The 20,494-nt window shown below is 44.7% G+C and overlaps 1 protein-coding gene across 1 annotated transcript; it reads right to left on the minus strand.

Moving 5' to 3' along the window:
• Positions 1-7,382: 7,382 nt before the first annotated feature.
• Positions 7,383-8,696, minus strand: LOC136471920 (xyloglucan endotransglucosylase/hydrolase 2-like). Its single transcript, XM_066469662.1, has 3 exons — positions 8,366-8,696; positions 7,990-8,192; positions 7,383-7,877 (listed from the first exon to the last, which is right to left on the minus strand). Exons 1-3 carry the CDS (start codon positions 8,660-8,662, stop codon positions 7,517-7,519), a joined length of 861 nt encoding a protein of 286 aa, XP_066325759.1. The 5' UTR covers positions 8,663-8,696; the 3' UTR covers positions 7,383-7,516.
• Positions 8,697-20,494: the final 11,798 nt, after the last annotated feature.

Genomic DNA, 20,494 nt, shown 5'->3' on the forward strand with positions numbered 1-20,494 from the left:
CATGATGTGTCCTCCCCCATCTGAATACAAAGCTATGGCGGTTTATCTCTTTTTATGATTTCTGAATCAATGTTTACAAGAACTGAAAAGGTTCTGGAAAAGAGCATAACCAGTTGTACTAACAGATTCATTTTAAACTATATGATACATGATGGCAATAAATTATGAAACTTGTACTTTAGATCAATTTATATATTTTGACTAAAGCATTATGAGATATCTACATTGACAGTATAATTGTAAGAACTCTACTGTTGTAATAATACCCACATAATTATTTAGATAGTTTCTTGTTCCGGCCTGAAATAAATTGAGTCTTGCAGCAGTCTACTTAAATTGAATATGCGGTCCTGGCAAACTGTCACACCCAATTTTAAGGATAAAATTGAATGCACAAAACTCGTGTGTGCCCAGGAATCAATCACACACACAAGCTGACAAATTACATAAAGTATCATCACGGTGTCTCATACATCAGAGTTATAATAAAACTTAGTCTAATACATCACAACGGAAAAATAAAAAGATAAAAAAAAACTCTCGTGGGCGTCATCACAGGGAAGGTCAACTGGTTGACCACAAGCCTAATAATCCTCCGGGAAATCCTCATACCCGCTGTCATCTGTTACCTATCCGGGATTTTTATCCAAGTAAAGAAAATAAACAAGTGTAAGTACATTCCGTACTTAGCAAGCTAACATGGGGTTATGAAGCTCAAAAAGGATAGACTCTGGTTTACTGCAGTTAGCATTTTTAATAGGTCAAGCTTTTATTCTTAAGTATTATCAAGTTATGCTTAAGCTCCTATTTAATTCCCATAAGAACATATATCAGGGTCAAGTGTACCATATATCATTATTGAACAACTTTAAATGATCATCATCAAGTATCCAGTTATTCTGTGAGTTTTCCGGGCCGCTCGTGATCGTGAGCACGGCTGTTATAACAGTTTGTTACCCTCTGCAGAGGTGGTGCACATTCACCGCGAGTCGTGATCCCATATGCCCGGGTTAATTACTCCCATGTCACTATCAAGGTGAGCGGGCAGGATACACTATGAAGCCATTTCATAGGTTTCCCTAACAAGTTAGGGCCGCTAGGTTTCCTTGGCAGGCAGATGTAGGAACCCCCCCTTTCCTATGGCACATATCCATCGCGGCTATACTCATAGAAACAGAGGCAGCCCTATACCCAACGTGGCAAGCCCCATTTGCGCCAAAAAGGTAACCTCTAACTAGCTAGAAAAGATCCTATTACTGAGCTAAAGTCAGAGCCATATGACTCTCCCGGTTGCACTGTCAGTCCCAGCTTTTGCCGACAAATAAGTCCTTATGGAGGGCTGGGAGCAACATGAACAAAGTCATTTGCACTTTCGCCCTATTGAACAGTTGTTATAAATCATGTTACTCACTTTGTTCCATAGTATCATTCATCAACATGTATATCAAGTTCAGTTAGGGCACTAGCAATCTACCCATATGCATTTAACTCATAGGAGACAAGGAACAGGATAAACAATCACTAGGATGTCCTTACGAGTATTAAAATTAGACACATGCAAATGAGTAATTGATTAAAGTGAAATAGGACATCAAGGAAGGCCCATGCTATACTTGCCTTGGTTCACAAACTCGTGCTGGTCCTGCTGGTCGTCGAAGAGTTCTTGGTCTCCAACGTTTTCCTCACCGTCTAAACGCGACCAACACAGCAACATACAACATTCCAAAAGCATTCATGCAAAGCAAACATTCCTATCATTAGAACAGTACACCAATAGTATTGAAATCAAGATAAAATGTTTATAAAACTAATCTACGTCTCGCTACGATCACGTCAACGCGAAGTTCACAAAAAATGGAGCTAAAATGCGAAAGTTATGATTTAAACGGGTTTTCCTATAGCCATATATTGAATTAAATCTAATCGTGAAATTAAAAAGTTCCAAACTTGACTAACAATAGTTCCAACATGTAGCTTATGAAATTACGAAGCTAACGCGATTTGAATGGATCAATTCGGAGCTAAAATGACAATTTTATAAGCGAAACAGTTCAAATGGCATTTCTGTAAATACTGAAGACGTATTTTGAACAAGAACAATGCACTTTACGTTTTCAAAATGAGAAAGCGTAATCAGCGAAGTGCGCTAGGGACTGCGGGTTCTATTTTCTGAAAACCGAGGGGCTCTTTAGCATAATCACCCGCGAAGGGGTAACTTCTAATCCTGGCCGCAGATCAGGAGATGGACGGCTAGGATCGGCTTAGGGAGGGAAAGCCGGCCGGAACAGTGTCAGCCGCGGTGGCCCTCCATTGCCGGCGGCGTGGAGCACTCCGGCGAGCGCTGATAAAGGCCTACGGGCCATGATTCAAAACGGGAATTGGACGGGGAGAAAGAGGAGAGCAAGGCGAGCTCACCACGGGCGAAAATCGGAGGCGGGGATGAAGCGAGGACGGCGGACCACGGTGAGCAGCGGACGACGGCTTTCTACAAAGAATGACGACGACGTTTGAGCAATAAAGAGTGAGAGAAAGAGGGGAAACCAGTCGGGGAGGTTCACTAACATGATGGGATGATCGGCGACAGACTAGGGTCGATGGAGAAGCGGCGAACGACGACGACCACGGCTGCAGCGGCTCTGGCGGCCCGCTATACTGCGGTTCCTGTGATCGAGAGAGGGAGAACTGGGGCGAGGAGCAGCAGGGGAGAGGCGGGCGGGTACGGGCTCCCATTTAAATAGGCCGGGGCGCGGGCGACGCTCCCACGTCGCGAGGAGCGGGCGTGGAGCAGTTGCGGTCTTGACCGGCGTGCGGGCCCTGACCGTCAGCGGGTGAGGCGCTGAAGAGGACGCGGCGGCAGTTGCTGCGGTGCTGGCAGGGCTGCTGGGCTGGCGAGGCGGCTGTTGCTGGGCTGCGCGAAGCTGGGCCGGCACGATGCGCCAGCGGAAGGCCGAGCTGGGCTGGCGGAAAGAAAAGCCTGCGGGCCGAAACTGAGGAAGGGAGGGGATGGAAAGAATTTTTCCTTTTCTTTTTATTTTTAGAGTTTTTCAAAAGTATTTTCAAATGGATTTGAATTTTTTTTTCAAATTTGGTCAAAACCAATCATCCAAAAAATGAATATGCAGCAGCATGTATGCATCAAGATGTTTCTATTCCTTATATTTGATTTTTATTTTCATAAAAATATTTCTTTCCTATATTTTAAATGCTCACATAATAACATAAATAAATCAAATTTACTATTTTAAAAGATTGCAAATTTTAGGGTGTTACACAAACCTCGACAGCGCAATATACATTAGTTAAACTGATAGTTCGACCCCACTTAAGGTCACGTTTCACTTATTAGCTCCAACTCCAAGAAATCTTAATTAGATCTAGTGGTAGAGATAACTCGAGAATGTTTAGAAAGAAATATTCTGTTTATCGTCTAAACTAAATATAAATATTTAAGCCACATTAAATTTGGTATGCAGACTATAGCTAAACATGGACCTTAGCGCTATGTTAAATTTGTCCTTAGTTACTGGTGCATGGCTGACTTTTGACTGCAGGAACATGTTGGGTGCTTCAATAGTTCCTTATAATTCAATTATGGGAACTATGGCAACTTGTACCCTATATGGGCTCTTGGGGAATTTCGTCAACGGCTCCTTGTAAGAAAGACACTACACTAGCAGGTATTTGTAGGGACGGCTTATGTGCATTTGTAGCCGTGGTTTTGCCGGCAGCCTCTAAGCAACCGTAGCTACAAATGCCAGGTTTTATAGGGGCGGTCGGCCAGCCGCCCCTACAAATCGATTTGTAAAGGCGGCCTCTACAAATCAATTTTCAGAAATCACAAAAACATTGCCAAAAAAATAGCGAAAAAAAAATTAATTCGCGGAGGCCCCCACTAGGTCAGCCACACACCCGCTCCCTAGCCGTGGCAGAACCCACGACCTCGCCCTCGCGTGTACACTCCTCGACTACTGCACCTCATAATCACTTGTGTCTATAATCCATTTTGGTTCCTCACATATTATCCTAAACTGAGCATAAGTTGATTGTTTGAGGCCCTAAACGAATTCATATGAAAAAGTTATCCACTACAAAATTTCATATCTTTTCAAGATCTACAACTTTCGTTTTTGATGTTTGTCCATCCGAGGTCGTTTAAAAATTTTAAATTTTAAATTGTTGAAAATTCAAACATAGTTTTCCTTGAAGAGATGATCTCAAATAATAAAGTTGTGAACTACAAAGTTTCATAACTTTTCGAGATCTACAACTTTCATTTTGGTAGTTTCTCTATCCGAGGTCGTTTGAAAATTTTGAAATTCAAATTTGAGAAATTCAAACGTAGTTTTCCTTGACAAAATGAATTCAAATTAAAAAGTTATCAACTACAAAGTTCTATAACTTTCTGGTATCTACAATTTTTATTTTGGTTATTTCTTCGCCCGACAAAGTGATAGTAATATGGAACTATAAGAGAGAGATGTAAAATTCATGAATAATGTTACTACCAGTTTGTCGGATGAAGAAATGACCAAAATAAAAGTTGTAGGTCTTAATGAGTTCTACAACTTTTATGTTCATCACTTTTTCAGTTGAAATCACTTAATGTTTGAAAATAACGTTTGAAGTTGTCATTCGCTAAAATTCAAAATTCAAATAGATAAAACACAGTCACATGAAAAGATGGACAAAATAATAACAATAAGAACACAATAAATTGATAGAGCATAATTTTAGAAAATTTTAGGAAAAATCATCAAATTTGAAGTTAGTATGAGGCAGAAAGACTAGTTACAAGTTTTGGCCAGAGACTAAAAAGAGAAATCGGTGTTCTTCAATAATTTTAAAATTGAATTTCAAATAGTATTTTGAAGTAGTAAATGATTTCAAATGAAAATATTGTAAACAACAAAGTTTCATAACTTTTCGAGATCTACAACTTTTATTTTGATCATTTCTCCGTCCAAGGTTGTTTGAAAATATTTAAATTTTAGTGCTTAATTTTTACTATTCGACGTCTATTTGTTGAGCGCCCCTACAAATGATTTGTAGGGGCGACTGATAACTCCAGCAGCCCCTATAAGTAGGAGCGGCTCGTTTGTGCACCATTTGTAGGGGTGGCTCAATATAGAGCCGCCCCTAAAAAAAAGGGTGTTTCTACAAATCCTTTTTTAGTAGGGAGAAGAAACAAAATGCATGAAACCTAGGCTATTTTACTTTATTACAAAGAATAAAAAATCTTCAGAATTACTGTTATATGTTAATAATTGTGCTCTACATGGTCCTGTTATGATAGTGGAAAACTGATGGTCGTCCTACATGATGTGTCATTGTGACCTTCCGTGTCTAAGGATAGGCTGTCGTCCTTTCTCATTTTTATGATTTCTTGATCAATGATTACCCGAACTGAAAAGTTTCTGAAAAAAGAATGTAACTAGTTGAACTAATTAACAATTCATTTAAATTATATGAATACATGATGACAATAAATTATGAAATTTTGTGGCTGAAAAGACAGTGTTCAGTAGGTGCTGTATCAGAAGGGCTGAAAAACGTTGTGGCTGGAAGAAGATCGCTAGCTGAAGAACGCCATGTACAATATTTATTCTAGGATATTGGTTTGTTCTTTCCTTGAAATAAATCAAAATTTTATTCGTAAGTTGCATAGCGTGTTCTGTCGTTAAGTTGCAAAGCATCTACTTTCCCCTCCCTCGCGTCGTCTCCCTCGGAGGCAACCCTACGGCACCTGCCGGTGCGGCCGAGCGTCCCTCCCTCATGTTGCTGGCTCAGCGGCCGCCTCCGCGTTTGTGGTGGTGGCGGCAAGGGAGAGGGGGCTCAAAAAGGCTTCCTTCCTCGTCCTCCCCTCCTCTCCCACAGCTGCCTCCTCCTCGTCAACCCTAAATCCCTCGATTAATACATAATTTGGCCAGATCAAGTGTCCTATGGGCTGGATCCTCTGTGCGGGGGGAGCATATATAATTATATATATGGAAGTTGGAGGTCCCGGCATCCTCTGCGCGCTGGTTCGTGGCGGCGTCCTCAGCAGGCACGGTGGCAGTGCCCACCTACGCCCGGCTCGGCCTGTGCGGCTGTGGTGGCAAGGTGTCCGAGCACGCAGTAGGTTAGACCGGCGCAGCGGTGGACCCCGCGCCCACAGCCTGCTCGGCCAGCTCGCGGCCAGATCCGCGCTCCCGGAGGCGCCTGCTGGGAGGAGGCGTGGCCACGGCCGGGTCTGCACCCCATGTATGCGACAACACCACCGGCCTACACGGCGGTGCCTGCAACAGCACCCGCAGCTTGCATGGCGGTGGCCCCGCGCCAGCAGCCTATACTCGGACTATGTGCGGCCTGCTATGGATCCATGCCCCTAGGGGTGCGTGCTAGGCGAGAGGCGGCCGGGGCCTAGCCTGCGGTGGTCAGCGGCTAGGGGGCATCATGGCCGGCTGGCTCGTGTCGGCGGTGGCTGGCTCTGGCAGATGCTTTGCCACCGACGTCGCATCAGTCTCCCTCTCTGGCAGATGCTTTGCTGCCGTGAGCGTGATGGCCCCTCATCTTACAGATGCTCTGCCGCTTCAGTCGTCTCAAGCGGATGCATTGCCGCCGTTCATGCTGGATTCTTTGTGGATACTTTGCCACCACGGCTTCTCCCCTTTGTTGGCAACCATTGTGTTGATGTAATGTTCGTCTACAGTCTCACTAGGCTAGGGTTGTAAGGCGGAGGGTCCTTCTCCTTTCGCCTCCTTTTTCTCTCTTCTTACTTTGGGTTGGTCGCTTGTCTATGCGTCGCGTGAGCACCTTATTGCCTACGCCGTGTTCGCTATGGGTGCTCTGTTGTAAATGTCTTTTCTCCTCTTAATGAAACACGTGTCGACGGACATGTTCTCAAAAAAAAAAGTTGCCAACCATCATGTACTGGTTGATAAAAGAGGAGTCCATTACGAGCAGTGGTATCAATAAATTGATCCTTGGCAACTCGATGTTAATCACAATACATGCTATTTCGCGATAATCTTTGGCTCCGGCCCGTTACAAAGAACGTCATAATACTAGTTTCAGAAAGGAAACAAAGTTCTGGTCCCTGCATTCATCTGATAGATGTGACTATGTGAGTGTATACAGCCAGGCGAGACGTGAGGACCTAACCTTATTACTGAGGTTATCGCCAAGTTTGGTGCACGAACTTTTCACCCGAACTTGAGCACGAATCATGCGGTCCCAAAATGGCAAAATCTGAGTGTCGAGAAACTTCAAAACATTTGAGTAGCAATTAGCTTTTGTCCCTCTATAAGGTGACTTTTCATTAGTGAAGAGAGGATGGCCATGGCCTCAGAAAACATGTATTAATTTCAATCCAAAGTGAGGAAAATGTCAAAGAATATTGTGTATGTGTTCCACTCTCATAGAGAAATGAAGTTTCAAATAGAGTCATATAAGAATTCAACGAATATCTGAGTACTCTACTACAGTACTACACTTGAACCGCTTCGTTTGCAATCACACGAACATTACATGGCTTCATCTAGTCCGCGGTACATTCCTTGGGGAGCCCCGTGTCCTTGAACCGGTTCTGATCCTCGCAGTAGTCATAGAGCAGATGCTGCGCTCGCACCTTCTGCAGCGCCGCCGACGCCGGTGGCTCATCGCTGCACAATGCGACCCCGGTGGACGACGACGGCGCGCACGGCGTCACGCGGAGGTTGCGGTAGTAGGCGTAGAAGGGCGCATGCGTCCAGTCCGTCTTGACGCGGCCGCCCTGCGTCGCCCAGTCGTCGGCGTTCCACAGGCTCCCGTCCAGCCGCATGTGCCGCTGCGTCGGGAACGTCCCGCCGCGCGATGACTCGTGCTTGTACACGCGGATCGGCGTGCCGTCGATGAGGAATCTGCCAAGCAATAATCCAACACGCAATGCCAACGTTCTGAGCTTCGGTACTCTCGCCGACGATGAACACGACGATGTTCGGCAATCGGCAATCCATGACGCTTCTTACTTACATGATGTGCTTGGGTGTCCATTCGACGGAGTAAGTGTGGAAGTCCTTGGTGGGGTCGAACCAGAGCCGGAACTGCTGCTCGCGGTTACCGACGCTGTCCACGAAGATGTTTGTGTGCAGCGTGTATGGCTCGCCGGTGACGTTGCCCAGGAACTCCATGTCCACCTCGTCATGGTACCCCGGCCGCACGTCATCCGTCGTCAGCTGCAACGATGGCCAAGCAATGCATGCGCACGCGTCGCACGCAACATGTCAACAGATCGAAATGGTGGCTGTCGTCTGCAGAAATGGTGACTGCCGCGCCCGCGCGGTGACCGCGTCCGGAAAACGGATCAGAGATGAGACGCGGCGGTGACCGGGCTGTCCGGGGAACTCACGTAGACCGTGGTGACGGTGCCGGCTGAGTTGTTGGCGACGAGCTTGACGTCGATGTCGTAGCGGGCGTAGAGGTAGGTGCCCTTGGAGCGGAACCCGGAGCCGTGGGTCTTCTCGAGGCACAGGGCGAGCGTGTTGCCGTCATCGTAGAAGAAGCTGTGGTCCGGGCCCCACATGAATTCGATGTCGTCCTTCAGCAATGCCACGGCCGCCGGAGCCGCCGTTGTCATTAGAAGCATCGCCGCAGCCACCAGTGCCATGCGGGCATGAGAACAGGAAGACGGCAAAAATGCCGCCATGACTTCCTAGCTAATTGACTCTGCAATCCATCCAAGGCCAACGAACCAATAGATCTGGGAATCCGTATTTATAATTTTTTCTTGGGAATGTTTGAGAGGCTCTAACCTGAGGTTAGCTTCATGGAAGACCTGCCTCCATGCTGTTCCGACGTAAACGCGGCTTAATCGGCTTAGGTACACATGCACTCTGTTTCGTGTGTCCAGGAATAGAAATGTGCACATTACATGTGTTGGTGAGATTCACGTGCAGCTAAACTTTCGCAATTGTGACCCTGAAATTCATCTGCCTATCCACCAGTAAAAAGACAAAAATAAGTCCAAATATCTCTTTAATTTTTGAAGATCAAATGAGTACACGCTCTACCAACCGGGCCTGGCTAGTTTGCACTCTCACTAGTAAGCCACCCGATGCCGTCCCTGACAGGGTGTCGGAGCCCCGCGGGATCTCGAGAGACTCATTCTGCAGCTGCTTCCACTACCCAAAAATAAAGATTTTAGCAGACAAGCTTCTTGATTAATCAGGCAGGCATAAAGTGCCAATCTCCGTAAAAACACACACTGATTTTTAGAGACAGAATACGTATTTACGACCACACTACCGTCTCTATAAATAAATTTATAGAGACAGAAATCTGTCTCTAAAATTTAAAAGAATTTCCGAGACGGATCTCTTAAGGGCAGTGCCGGCCCTAAGGGTAGGCCACGAGGTGCGACGGCCGAGGGCCCAAGCGGAGGAGGGGCCCAAGCCTAGGTATACAAACCCTCAGGTCCTATAGTCCATTAGCCATTAGCAAACTAGACGTAGAACTGGCTAGGCGATCCAAAAAGACAACATTGACATTTCATTCCTAGTTTCCTTTCCCCACGGCCCTCGGATAGAGAGGAGGCGATGAGTCACGCTGCACACAACACACTTTGATCGTGAGTTCGGGACGTGCGCCTTACACGCGCGGAGTTGGCGAGCCGCGCCGCCGCGAAGAGCTAGACTGTCGGAGACACGGACACGGCGCACGAAGACGGCGACCAGGCAGGGCTCCACGACGACAACATCTTGATTCTTTTCTTCTTATGAATTGCGATCACCGATTAGTTGTTTAGGTCCAAGATATTTTTTTTCCTTTTTTATTTTTAATTCAAATTAATTATTTGTATAGTATTCCAGACTTCTAGTACTTTATACCCATATAGTCATATTTTTCTTCTAATTTACATGTTAGAATTTTATAATGTTACCTAAGAAACATTTGTCATGGGTGAGAAAAGAAAACGAATATATTATTTTTTTAATCTACATTATTCCTCGATAATTATCATACATCTACAAATATATTCCTTAATTTATATTGTTCCTCGATAATTATCAGACATGTTAAATTAAAAATATGTTATTGAATTTGCTTTCGTTTTACAAGTAAAATTAACGTCTATATATTATAAGATTTTATACATGGTCAAGTGGGGCCGTTACGGCAAGATCGCCGGAGGGTCCTCATAATCCTAGGACCGGCACTGCTTAAGTGACCCACCTCTATTAATTTAGGAAAGCCCATCTGGTCCACATCGGATCCCTACAATATATAATAGCCACCAACAGTCGGCACTACTACAGAATCAGTTTTCAAAAAGACAGTCAAAGTCCATTTCCGCAGACAGGTAGCTTTGTTCTCCTCCGAGCAGGTGTCCTGTTAATCAAAATTTGTTGATCTATGCCTGCCTCTAGAAATGAATCATAGTAAGGAGGGCCGCTGGTGAGCCTACCAACATAGCCGCTGCTGCCACATCCCGCACCACCGCCATCCTCACCGGATCTCGACTCGCCACCATCCTCGTCGGATCCATACCCGCCGCCGCCAGAGGAGGGCCGCATCTTCACGGAGGTTCTGCGACCTCGCAAGCCACCACTGGACGCAGCACAGGCGCGCCCGAAGGAGAGTCGTGCCCTCACGGAGGGGCCACGCTGGGGAGCCCCGCGTCTATTCAGAGAGAGAGAGAGAGAGAGAGAGCGAGAGAGAGGGAAAGAGAGAGAGAGGTACTTGTGTGCCGGCCGAGGGAGGGAGAGTGGCTCCTGCTTTTATATGCTAGTGTTTCAAAGTGGGCCAGTTTGGGCTTGTGAGCTTGGCACAATTAGCAGAGGTGAGCCTCTTAAGAGGTGCACTTTTGAAAATGCCCCCCATTCTTAGAGGCGGGCCTCTTAAGAGATCCGCCTCTATTAATCAATTTAGGAGGCGGTCATTTTTTCAAAGTGTCTCTAAAATGAATAAACCGCCTCTGGAGTTCAGAGTCCATTATTTCAGGAGACACCATAAAGTTTTGCCTTCCTTTGTAAATAAAACTGTGACTCTCCTAAAATATTTTTAGTAATAGTGCAGCCCGTTCATTTCTCTCCCCAGCAGCCACACACATGCCATACCTCTCTCTGTAGGTCTCGACCCTCAGGCTCCTCCATCGCCGTCTCCGATGGCGGCGCTCGCGTGTGGCCTGCCACTACCGTCAGCGACGTTCGCATGGGGCTCACAACCTCTATCGCTGGCATTTGCCAACTACAGAGACAACCCTTTTCCTCAATCACCACCACCCTCTCTCTCTAGCAGATTTTCATGATGGTGAATCTAGGATGGCTGATCCAGTGAGTGCGGCGCGGGTAGATCCTAGGAGGCGGATCTAGCCAGGTGAGGAGGGGTTCAAGGCCGGTGGCACGGGCTAGCAAAGGCGTAGATCCGGCAAGCAATAGTCGTGTGTCAATAGGCTAAACACAAGGTTGGGGCCCTGTCGAGTGATGCCTAACCATCTTGGAGACTTCACCTTCAAGAGTAACAATTGCTTCACAAATTTTGTAGTGAAGCTCTAAAGTGCTTAACAGTGGGATTGATATCTTGTGCTCAGAATCACCAGATCTATCAAACTAACTTAATAGAATTCTCAAAAATCACACAAGCTTCACAAAACAATGGTTGGGGAGCTAGACTAACCTTTGTCTCAAGTTAGAACATGGGAAACACTAGCAACATCCAAAGAAGGGGTAATATGGTATTTAGACCCAATCCCCTAAAACTAGTAGTTACCCTTTGAGTCAATCAGAAAGGACCCTATACTTTTCATGGACTAGCTGTTAAAACCTCACAAACTTACTCTAAACCAAAGACTGCTATAAAACACTAAGAACCAACCAGAGGATCTTTTCTCGAGCATCGATTAGAGCATCTAGTAAAACCAAACTCGTTGGCCTTCCTAGTGCTACCACAATCAAGATTATTCTACGAGGTTTAGGTGTCTTTCAACATGTCATTAAGGCTTTCTTTGATAGTCGTGACTCATCAATCACTTCATTGTTTCATCCCTCTTGATAGAGCTAACATGACCTTCAAAATAAAATCTATTTTTAACACTTTAACTTGAATATATTGTTAATTGCCACATTTTCATTTTCTACTTTATGAGGGTTGCAGGAACTTTCTCTTCTTAAGCATATCCTCATTGGGCTAGTGACTTGGGACTCTTCAACATATATATCAAGAGACAACTTCATGTCCACAAGTCAATCAAGTCTTCATGACTCAATACTGGTTCATTATTAGACCAATACTTGCTCTTCTTCAGGGCATGGGTCCTTCATAGCCACGCCCTTTGCTTTCCTTTCCCTATTGTGCAGTAATTTGTATCCAAGTAGTTTCCACCCTTTGACTATGTTAACCATCTTTAGTTAAACATAGCCTTGCATCACAATATTTCCACATTTAATTCCACTATGCATTGTTTTGAATTTTTCTTCACAATTCTTGATGTGTTAGCAATCATATTTTTTATTTTTATTCCATCGTTAATCAATCATGAGACAAAGTCAAGCTATCCATATGATCTTCCTTCACTTGTAAAGCCCTTGACTACATATGTTCATATGCAGCAAGCATGATCAATGTCATTGGACAAACTTCCACTTATTTTTTACAAGCAAATTATCATTGAGACCATTCCATAGTCATTTCTTCGTTTCTTCATTCTTTCAAGGGACCATTTCTTGTTTACATATCTTTTGAGCCCATTAGTCCTTTATAATTCCCTCATTCCTCATCACATTATCTTCATTGACTAATCACCTACTCATACACAAACACATTAAAAGTAGGAAATGACAAAGAGACAAATAATCTCATAAGTGTAACAAGTCTCACTAGTAGAGAAACGACCTTTGATCCAGCTCGAAATTTGGCTTTAGTCCCGGTATTTTTCGTGCCCGGGACTAGAGAGACCTTTAGTCCTGGTTTGTAGCTCCAACCGGGACTAAAGGTCCCTGTCAACGGCTACTGCGGCAGGCTTTTGCTGCAGGGGACCTTTAGTCCCGGTTGGAGCTACCAACCGGGACTAAAGGTTCCCTGAAACCGGGAGTAAAAGTCCCCTCCCGGCTGGAGGCTCCATCCGGGACTAGAAAGGGACCTTTAGTCCTGGTTTCTATCTCCAACCGGGACTAAAGGTCCCCTCCTATATAGCTCTTCTTCCTGCCCGAGCCCGAGCCACTTCGAGCTCAGTGTTCTTGCTTCATCGCCGGCCTCTCTTCTTCCTCATCGCCGGTAATCACAAGATTTCTTCAATTCCTCCATCGATTCTTCGGTTCTAAAGGTTACCAACTTTATACTCTCATGTTTCATCAATAGAATATCTCATTTTGTGGACTAGATATACGTGGTTTTTTATGGTCGATTTTTTTTTTATTTGTTAGCCATTTAAGCTCAAAATCACTTTAAAGTTTGCATATTTGGATGAAGGAAGGTTAAAGTAGTTATTCAAAACTAGTATTCAGCTTTCATTTCTAGCATGCATAGCACACTTCATGGTTTAGAGATATAGAGAATTTTAGAGTTTTTTTAATTTTATTTGTTTATAAAATGAGAAATTTATATTATATTAAAAATGAGTATAGAGAATAGATGTCAACTGCTTCCGGTCCTCGGCCTCTCATTGGGTTCCAAAGCGACTGAGGCCGGACCTCCCTCTCATTGCATGCGGCAAGTGTGAAGAGAAGATTGTGATGGAGTACCGGGTGAGGAAGGAGTGTCCCAACAAGGGTCGTATCTTCTACAAGTGTCTGGATCGCAATGTGAGTTATTTTGTCGCATTTGATGATTATGGTTAATTTATACTTATTTTCATGATGATTGTGATTAAAGTTCTAATTTTTTGTTTTAATTTCAGTGGGATGGCACTGGATGTTCAGGCTGGTACTGGGAGGAAGAGTATACTGAACACGTGCAAAACTCTCTTGCACAGGCGGCTATGGTGGCTGATGAGGCAGTGATCCTACGGAAGAAGCCCATAGATGTTGAACAAATGCATGATATGTCTGTTTTAGTTGGGATTGGTCACGAAATCCTTATGCTACTGAAGTGTATTTTAGCTTTAGTTTTTTTAGTGGTAGTTGGGATTGTCTATATTGTAGCGAGACTTTCATAAATTAATACCTTGTGTGGTGGCATGCATGTCGTATAATTAACTAATTATGTTCTAGATTTTAATATGGTATGTATGTCATGTAATGCAGATGAGCCGGCATTGGATGTACAATGCTAATCGCCGCTCCCAAGAGTTCATTGAGGGCGTGCATTCTTTCTTACGTGTGGCCGAGGCAAACAAACGTGATGGTTTCATGTGCTGCCCATGTGCCATATGTAAGAATTTGAAGGAATATGCTAGCTCAAGGAGTCTTCATTCACACTTGTTAAAGTCGGGTTTCATGCCAAACTATATTTGTTGGACGAAGCACGGAGAAATCAGGGTTGTAATGGAAGAAGGTGAAGAAGAACAATGGGACGATGATGACATTATTGCTGAATATGGTGCCTTCAATGAGACTACAATGGGGGAAGCTGAAGAAGAGGTAGTGGGAGAAGATGAGCCCGTTGATGATCTTGGTCAGGCCATTCATGACGCACAAAGAGAATGCGAAAGTGAAAAGGAGAAGATCAAGTTTGAGCGTATGCTAGAGGATCACAAGAAATTGCTATACCCAACTTGTGATGCGGGACAGAAAAAGTTGGGTACCACACTGGAATTGCTGCAATGGAAGGCAAAGAATGGTGTATCTGACAAGGGATTTGGGGAGTTACTAAAAATCCAAAAGAAGATGCTTTCGAAGGATAATGAATTGCCCGTCACTACGTATAAAGCAAAACAGGTAGTCTGCCCTTTGGGATTAGAAATCCAAAAGATACATGCATGTCCTAATGACTCCATCCTCTACCATGGCGAGGAGTACGAGAAGTTAGATGCATGTTCAACATGTCATGCATCACGGTATAAGATCAGGCGAGATGACCCTGGTGATGTTGAGGCCGAACGTCCCACGAAGAAAATCCCTGCCAAGATTATGTGGTATGCTCCTATAATACAATGCTTAAAACGTCTGTTTAGAAACAAAGACCATGCAAAGTTATTGCGATGGTACAAAGAAGACCGTAAGGTAGACAATATGTTGAGACACTCTGCTGATGGGTTCCAGTGGAGAGCAATCGATAGAGAATTCTTGGAGTTTGCAAATGACGCAAGAAACTTAAGGTTTGCTTTAAGTATGGATGGTATGAATCCTTTTGGAGAGTAGAGCAGTAATCATAGCACTTGGCCTATTACTCTATGTATCTACAACCTTCCTCCCTGGTTATGCATGAAGCGTAAGTTTATTATGATGCCAATGCTCATCCAAGGCCTAAGGCAACCTAGCAACGACATCGATGTGTACCTGAGGCCACTAATTGATGAACTTCTACTTTTGTGGAACAGACTAGGTGTACGTGTGTGGGATGAGCACAAACAGGAGCACTTTGACCTGCGAGCATTGTTGTTCGTAACAATCAATGATTGGCCTGCTCTAAGTAATCTTTTAGGACAATCAAACAAGGGATATAATGTATGCACGCACTGTTTCGATGACATTAAAGGTATATTCTTGAAAAAATGTTGAAAGGTCATGTACCTTGGCCATCATCGATTTCTTCCTGCGAATCACCCCCTAAGAAAAAAAGGCAAGCATTTTAAAGGTAAGGCAGACCACCAGACCAAGCCGGGCAACCGAACTGGTGAGGATGTACTCAATATGGTTAAGGATGTGAAAGTAGTATTTGGAAAGGCACATGGCAGCGAACCTATTCTGAACAACGCCGATGGTCACGCACCCATGTGGAAGAAGTCCATATTTTGGGAGCTACCCTATTGACAAGTCCTAGAGGTCTATAGCGCGATCGATGTGATGCACCTGATGAAAAATCTTTGTGTGAACCTGCTAGGCTTCATGGGTGTGTATGGGAAGCCTAAAGACACACTTGAAGCACGACATGACCTGCGATGTTTGAAAGAACGAGACAACCTATATCCAGAGAAGACAGATGATGGATGCCATTACTTAAGTTCTGCCAGCTACACTCTTAGCAAAGAAGAGAAGGAAAGCATGTTTGAATGCCTAGCAAGCATCAAGGTACCATCTAGATTCTCCTCGAATATAAAGGGTATAATAAATGTGCCAGAGAAGAAATTCCTAAACTTAAAGTCCCATGACTGCCACGTGCTCATGACGCAATTGCTTCCAATTGCATTAAGAGGAATTCTACCTCCAAATGTACGTCTAGCCACCGTGAAGCTATGTGCATTCCTCAATGCAATTTCTCAGAAGGCAATCGATCCAATGGATCTAGCTAAACTATAGAATGATGTGGTTCAATGTCTTGTTAGCTTTGAGTTGGTGTTCCCTCCTTCCTTCTTTAATATCATAACACACCTCCTAGTTCACCTAGTCAAGGAGATTAGCATTCTCGGTCCTGTGTGTCCTGCACAACATGTTCCCCTTTGAGAGGTTCATGGGAGTCATAAAGAAATATGTTCACAACCGTGCTCGCCCAGAAGGAAGCATCGCCAAGGGCTATGGAACAGAGGAAGTCATTGAGTTTTGTGTTGACTTTATTCCCGACCTTGACCTGATTGGTGTTCCTGAATTGCGACACGAGGGGAGACTAAGTGGAAAGGGGACACTAGGGAAGAAAACATATATTGGTATGCAGGACAATTATTTTAATAAAGCACACTACACAGTTCTGCAAAACTCCTCCTTGGTGGATCCATATATCAAGACACATAAAGAGTTGCTTCGATCCGAGTTTCTAGGGAAGTCTGAAGCTTGGATTACGCATCAGCACATGGAAAATTTTAGCGACTGGTTGCGAAAAGAATGTCAGGGTGATGAGAGTATTGATGAGCAACTGTATTTGTTGGCTAGGCAGCCATCGTGGCATATCCTCACATACAAAGGGTACGAGATAAATGGGAATACATTTTACACAGTAGCCATAAAAGGAGCACCAACCAAAACAGTGGTGTCCACATAGATGCCACCGACCCTAATGGAAATAAGCAAACATATTATGGCCGCATAGAGGAGATATGGGAACTAAACTATGCACCTACTTTTAAGGTACCTTTGTTCAAGTGCCAATGGGTAAAGGCGACTGGAGGCGGGGTAGCAGTCGACAACCAGTATGAAATGACAACCGTGGACCTCAACAATATTGGGTACAGAGACGAACCGTTCGTCCTTGCCAAGGATGTGAATCAGGTGTTCTATGTCAAGGACATGTCTACAAAACCGAAGAGAGGGAAAAACAACAACGACCCAATTGTCGATGCGGGACCTACAGGACACCCCGCAAGGTAGAAAGAAGATCTAGTCCAACTATGATTCTTCCCATATAATCGTAGTAGTAGAACTATTAGGTAATCCTATTAGGAAATCTCATTGTAAACCGACTAGGACTCTGGCCTCCTGACTATATAAAGGAGGGCAGGGGTCCTAAGAGAAAAAACAACGGTACAACACAACACTTTACAATCAATCTAACGCAAAAGGCCAACGCCGACTGGATGTAAGGTTATTACTCGATCCACGATCGAGGGCCTGAACCAGGATAAATCGACTGTCTCTTGCGTTAACCATCGAGTTCAGCATACGCCGAAGCCCGAACATACTGCCCCGGGTACCCCCGTGGCAGGCTATCGGTGGTAAAACATCGACAGCTGACGCGCCAGGTAGGGGCTTTCGGCGACTTTGCTTCCGAGAGCTCGATGGACCTCGACAACATGATTTTTCCGACGGGATCAACTTTCATCTTCGGCTCATGGATCTGCGAGGCAGACAACAACGGCAAGCTTCAAAGCCATCTCCTCGAAGATTTGGATCATCTAAAAGAAGTTCCTATTCCAACGACTACAACGGATCAGCTCACCAGAAGATTCGCGCAGCTCATAGTATCCGAATCAAATCGGATTTCACGACCACTCGTATCCGATTCGAATTCAAGCTCCAAGGCGAAGTTTTATCCGAGTGCTTTCAAGAAACCGAGTTCTTTTTGGCAAGATTCCAGAGCACAACCCAAAACAACTCGGATTACCCCTAGAATTCTCTCAAGAAGTCGAGTTCTTCTCCATTTGGGCTTGACAACATGGCAAAATCCTATCAAGGACAGGTCGAAAGATTTTTCAATCCAAGATTCGGGATACCACTGACAGGAGCTCAGGAGGGCCTCGTGCTAACGATAACATCGCAGGACTGTATCATCCACTGGCCGGATTCCGTTCCTGAAGGTAGCGGAACCCAACTAGTCAGCACGACAACAATAGCTATTTTACCTTACCAAGGAGACTCGATCTACGACACCGAGGCATCCACTAAAGTTATCAGCGACTCCGACAGTATGAAAACTAATGCCAATAACAGAACGACTCATGCGCGAGAAGTGTTCATGGTTCGACGACCGTGGTCACCATTAAATCCCCTGGAAGCACCCGATGTCAGATCATCAGATGAATCAGAATCCAACATATCACCCTTTGCCTAGGGCTACGATGGAGAAACAGACAGTCAGAAACAAGCTAGAGAAAGAAAAAACAAGTTGAAGCAAGGGCGCCAACACCGTGCTAGGTAGCGCAGGGAAGCTTGGACCAGATACGAGTCAGAATTGGCTGAGTACGATAAAAGAAAATCACAACGAGAATACGAAGGGAGACGCACGGTGAATACGCCTTACGATAAGATTCGAGAAGCATTAGAAGAACTCGGAGCAACTTCGCATCCTGGTGAGAAGTATGAACAGCTCCAGGACTTGCTCCGATCGACAATCCCAAGAACGCATGAAGAGAAAGCTCGATCAAGACTACCCGCTAGATCAACAACCCACCGGCAAGAAGATCAAAATCAAAGGAAATCCGCCTTCGAAAGACTTGGGCCGGGTGGAAGCCATGACGGAGGAAGTAGGAAGGAACATAATCAAGGCCACCGATTTGAACAACTAAGGAAGACTAGGAGCAGGGTTCCTACCCAGACAACCTCGCAAAATTGTTCCCATCAGAACGATAGTTGGCCAGAGGAAGGCGCCGAATCTGAATTCAAAGAAACCAAGGCACACGATAGGTTCCCCTGCTTCGCGAACAGGCTCGCATTGGTGCAATTACCTCACAAATTCAAACCATCTAATCACTCCAAGTATGATGGCAAAACCGAACCAAAGCAATGGCTCAGAATATATTCACAATCGATTGAACTAGCCGGAGGAGACGACGATATCAAAGCCCTTTTCTTCCCCATGGCACTGGAGGCCATGCCCCTCCAATGGTTCGATAAACTAAATCCAGGATCTATCAGAAATTGGGAGGATTTGCAGAGAGCTTTTTGTGAGAATTTCGCAGGAATCATTACACACCCAATCACTCATGCAGAACTAAAAGGACTCAAGCAAAAGGGAGGTGAAAGTCTCAGAAACTATTATCGACGATTCGGCGAACTACGAGCTCAAGTGCATGACATAACCGAACGAGAAGTAATTGAAGCTTTTTCTCACGGAATCATGGCCAGGTGGCAATTTCAAGACTTCTGCAAAGAAAATCCAAGAAACAATGAAGAATTCAGACGTACAGTAGAAAAGATGATTACTGTAGAAGAAAAAACACGAGAGAGGTTCCCAGACAGAAGCAACCAAGACAACCCGGACAAGCAAAGTCAACGAAATAGCAGACATCAAGAAAGAAAACGTAGACCAGACAATACTGTGGCAATGGCCGACAAATCAAAGAAATTTCCCAAACCAAGAAGATATGATGACATTGAAAACATACGTTGCCCATTGCACCCTAGTGGGAGGCACACTATCGGAAATTGCTACACTTTCAATGATCGATACACAAGAAAAGATAGTAAGGAAAACACTAAAGAGGACAATCAGAAAAGAGAAGAAGACAACCACGAGGACAAAGGATTCCAAAAACCTAGGGGAACGATAGCAGTGATTTTCTCAGGGGCTCCGGATTGCAGAAGCAAACATCAAGAAAAACTAGCACTGCGGACCATTATGACAGCAGAACCGGCTACACCAAGATACCTCAATTGGTCACAGTATCCTATCCAATTTACCAGAGAAGACCAATGGACTAGCGTAGGAAACGCAGGCCATTATCCATTGGTTCTGGATCCGACTATTGCTGGTATGACCGTCACCAAAGTACTAATCGATGGAGGAGCTGGGCTTAACATCATCTTTTCAGAAACTCTAAGAAAAATGGGACTACAACTCGCCGGGATGATTACGCCAACAAGCACACCTTTTTATGGAATAGTACCCGGCAAAGCAGCCATGCCACTCGGACAAATTACTTTACCTGTTACCTTTGGAACTCCTTCAAACTACCGAACAGAGTTTATCAAATTTGAAGTCGCCGACTTCGATTCATCATATCATGCAATCCTCGGACGTCCAGCACTGGCCAAATTCATGGCAATACCACATTACCCGTACTTACTACTTAAGA

This window comes from Miscanthus floridulus, chromosome 8, assembly GCF_019320115.1.
Source record: "Miscanthus floridulus cultivar M001 chromosome 8, ASM1932011v1, whole genome shotgun sequence".
Lineage (NCBI taxonomy): Eukaryota > Viridiplantae > Streptophyta > Magnoliopsida > Poales > Poaceae > Miscanthus > Miscanthus floridulus.

What these genes read in the sequence shown, in the direction of transcription:
- LOC136471920 (XM_066469662.1), bottom strand. Translation starts at nt 8,662, where the DNA reads ATGGCGGCATTTTTGCCGTCTTCCTGTTCTCATGCCCGCATGGCACTG. An exon ending in GCACCGTCACCACGGTCTAC is followed by an intron (nt 8,193 to 8,365) that starts GTGAGTTCCCCG and finishes CCATCGTTGCAG; the next exon opens with CTGACGACGGATGACGTGCG. An exon ending in TGGACACCCAAGCACATCAT is followed by an intron (nt 7,878 to 7,989) that starts GTAAGTAAGAAG and finishes ATTGCTTGGCAG; the next exon opens with ATTCCTCATCGACGGCACGC.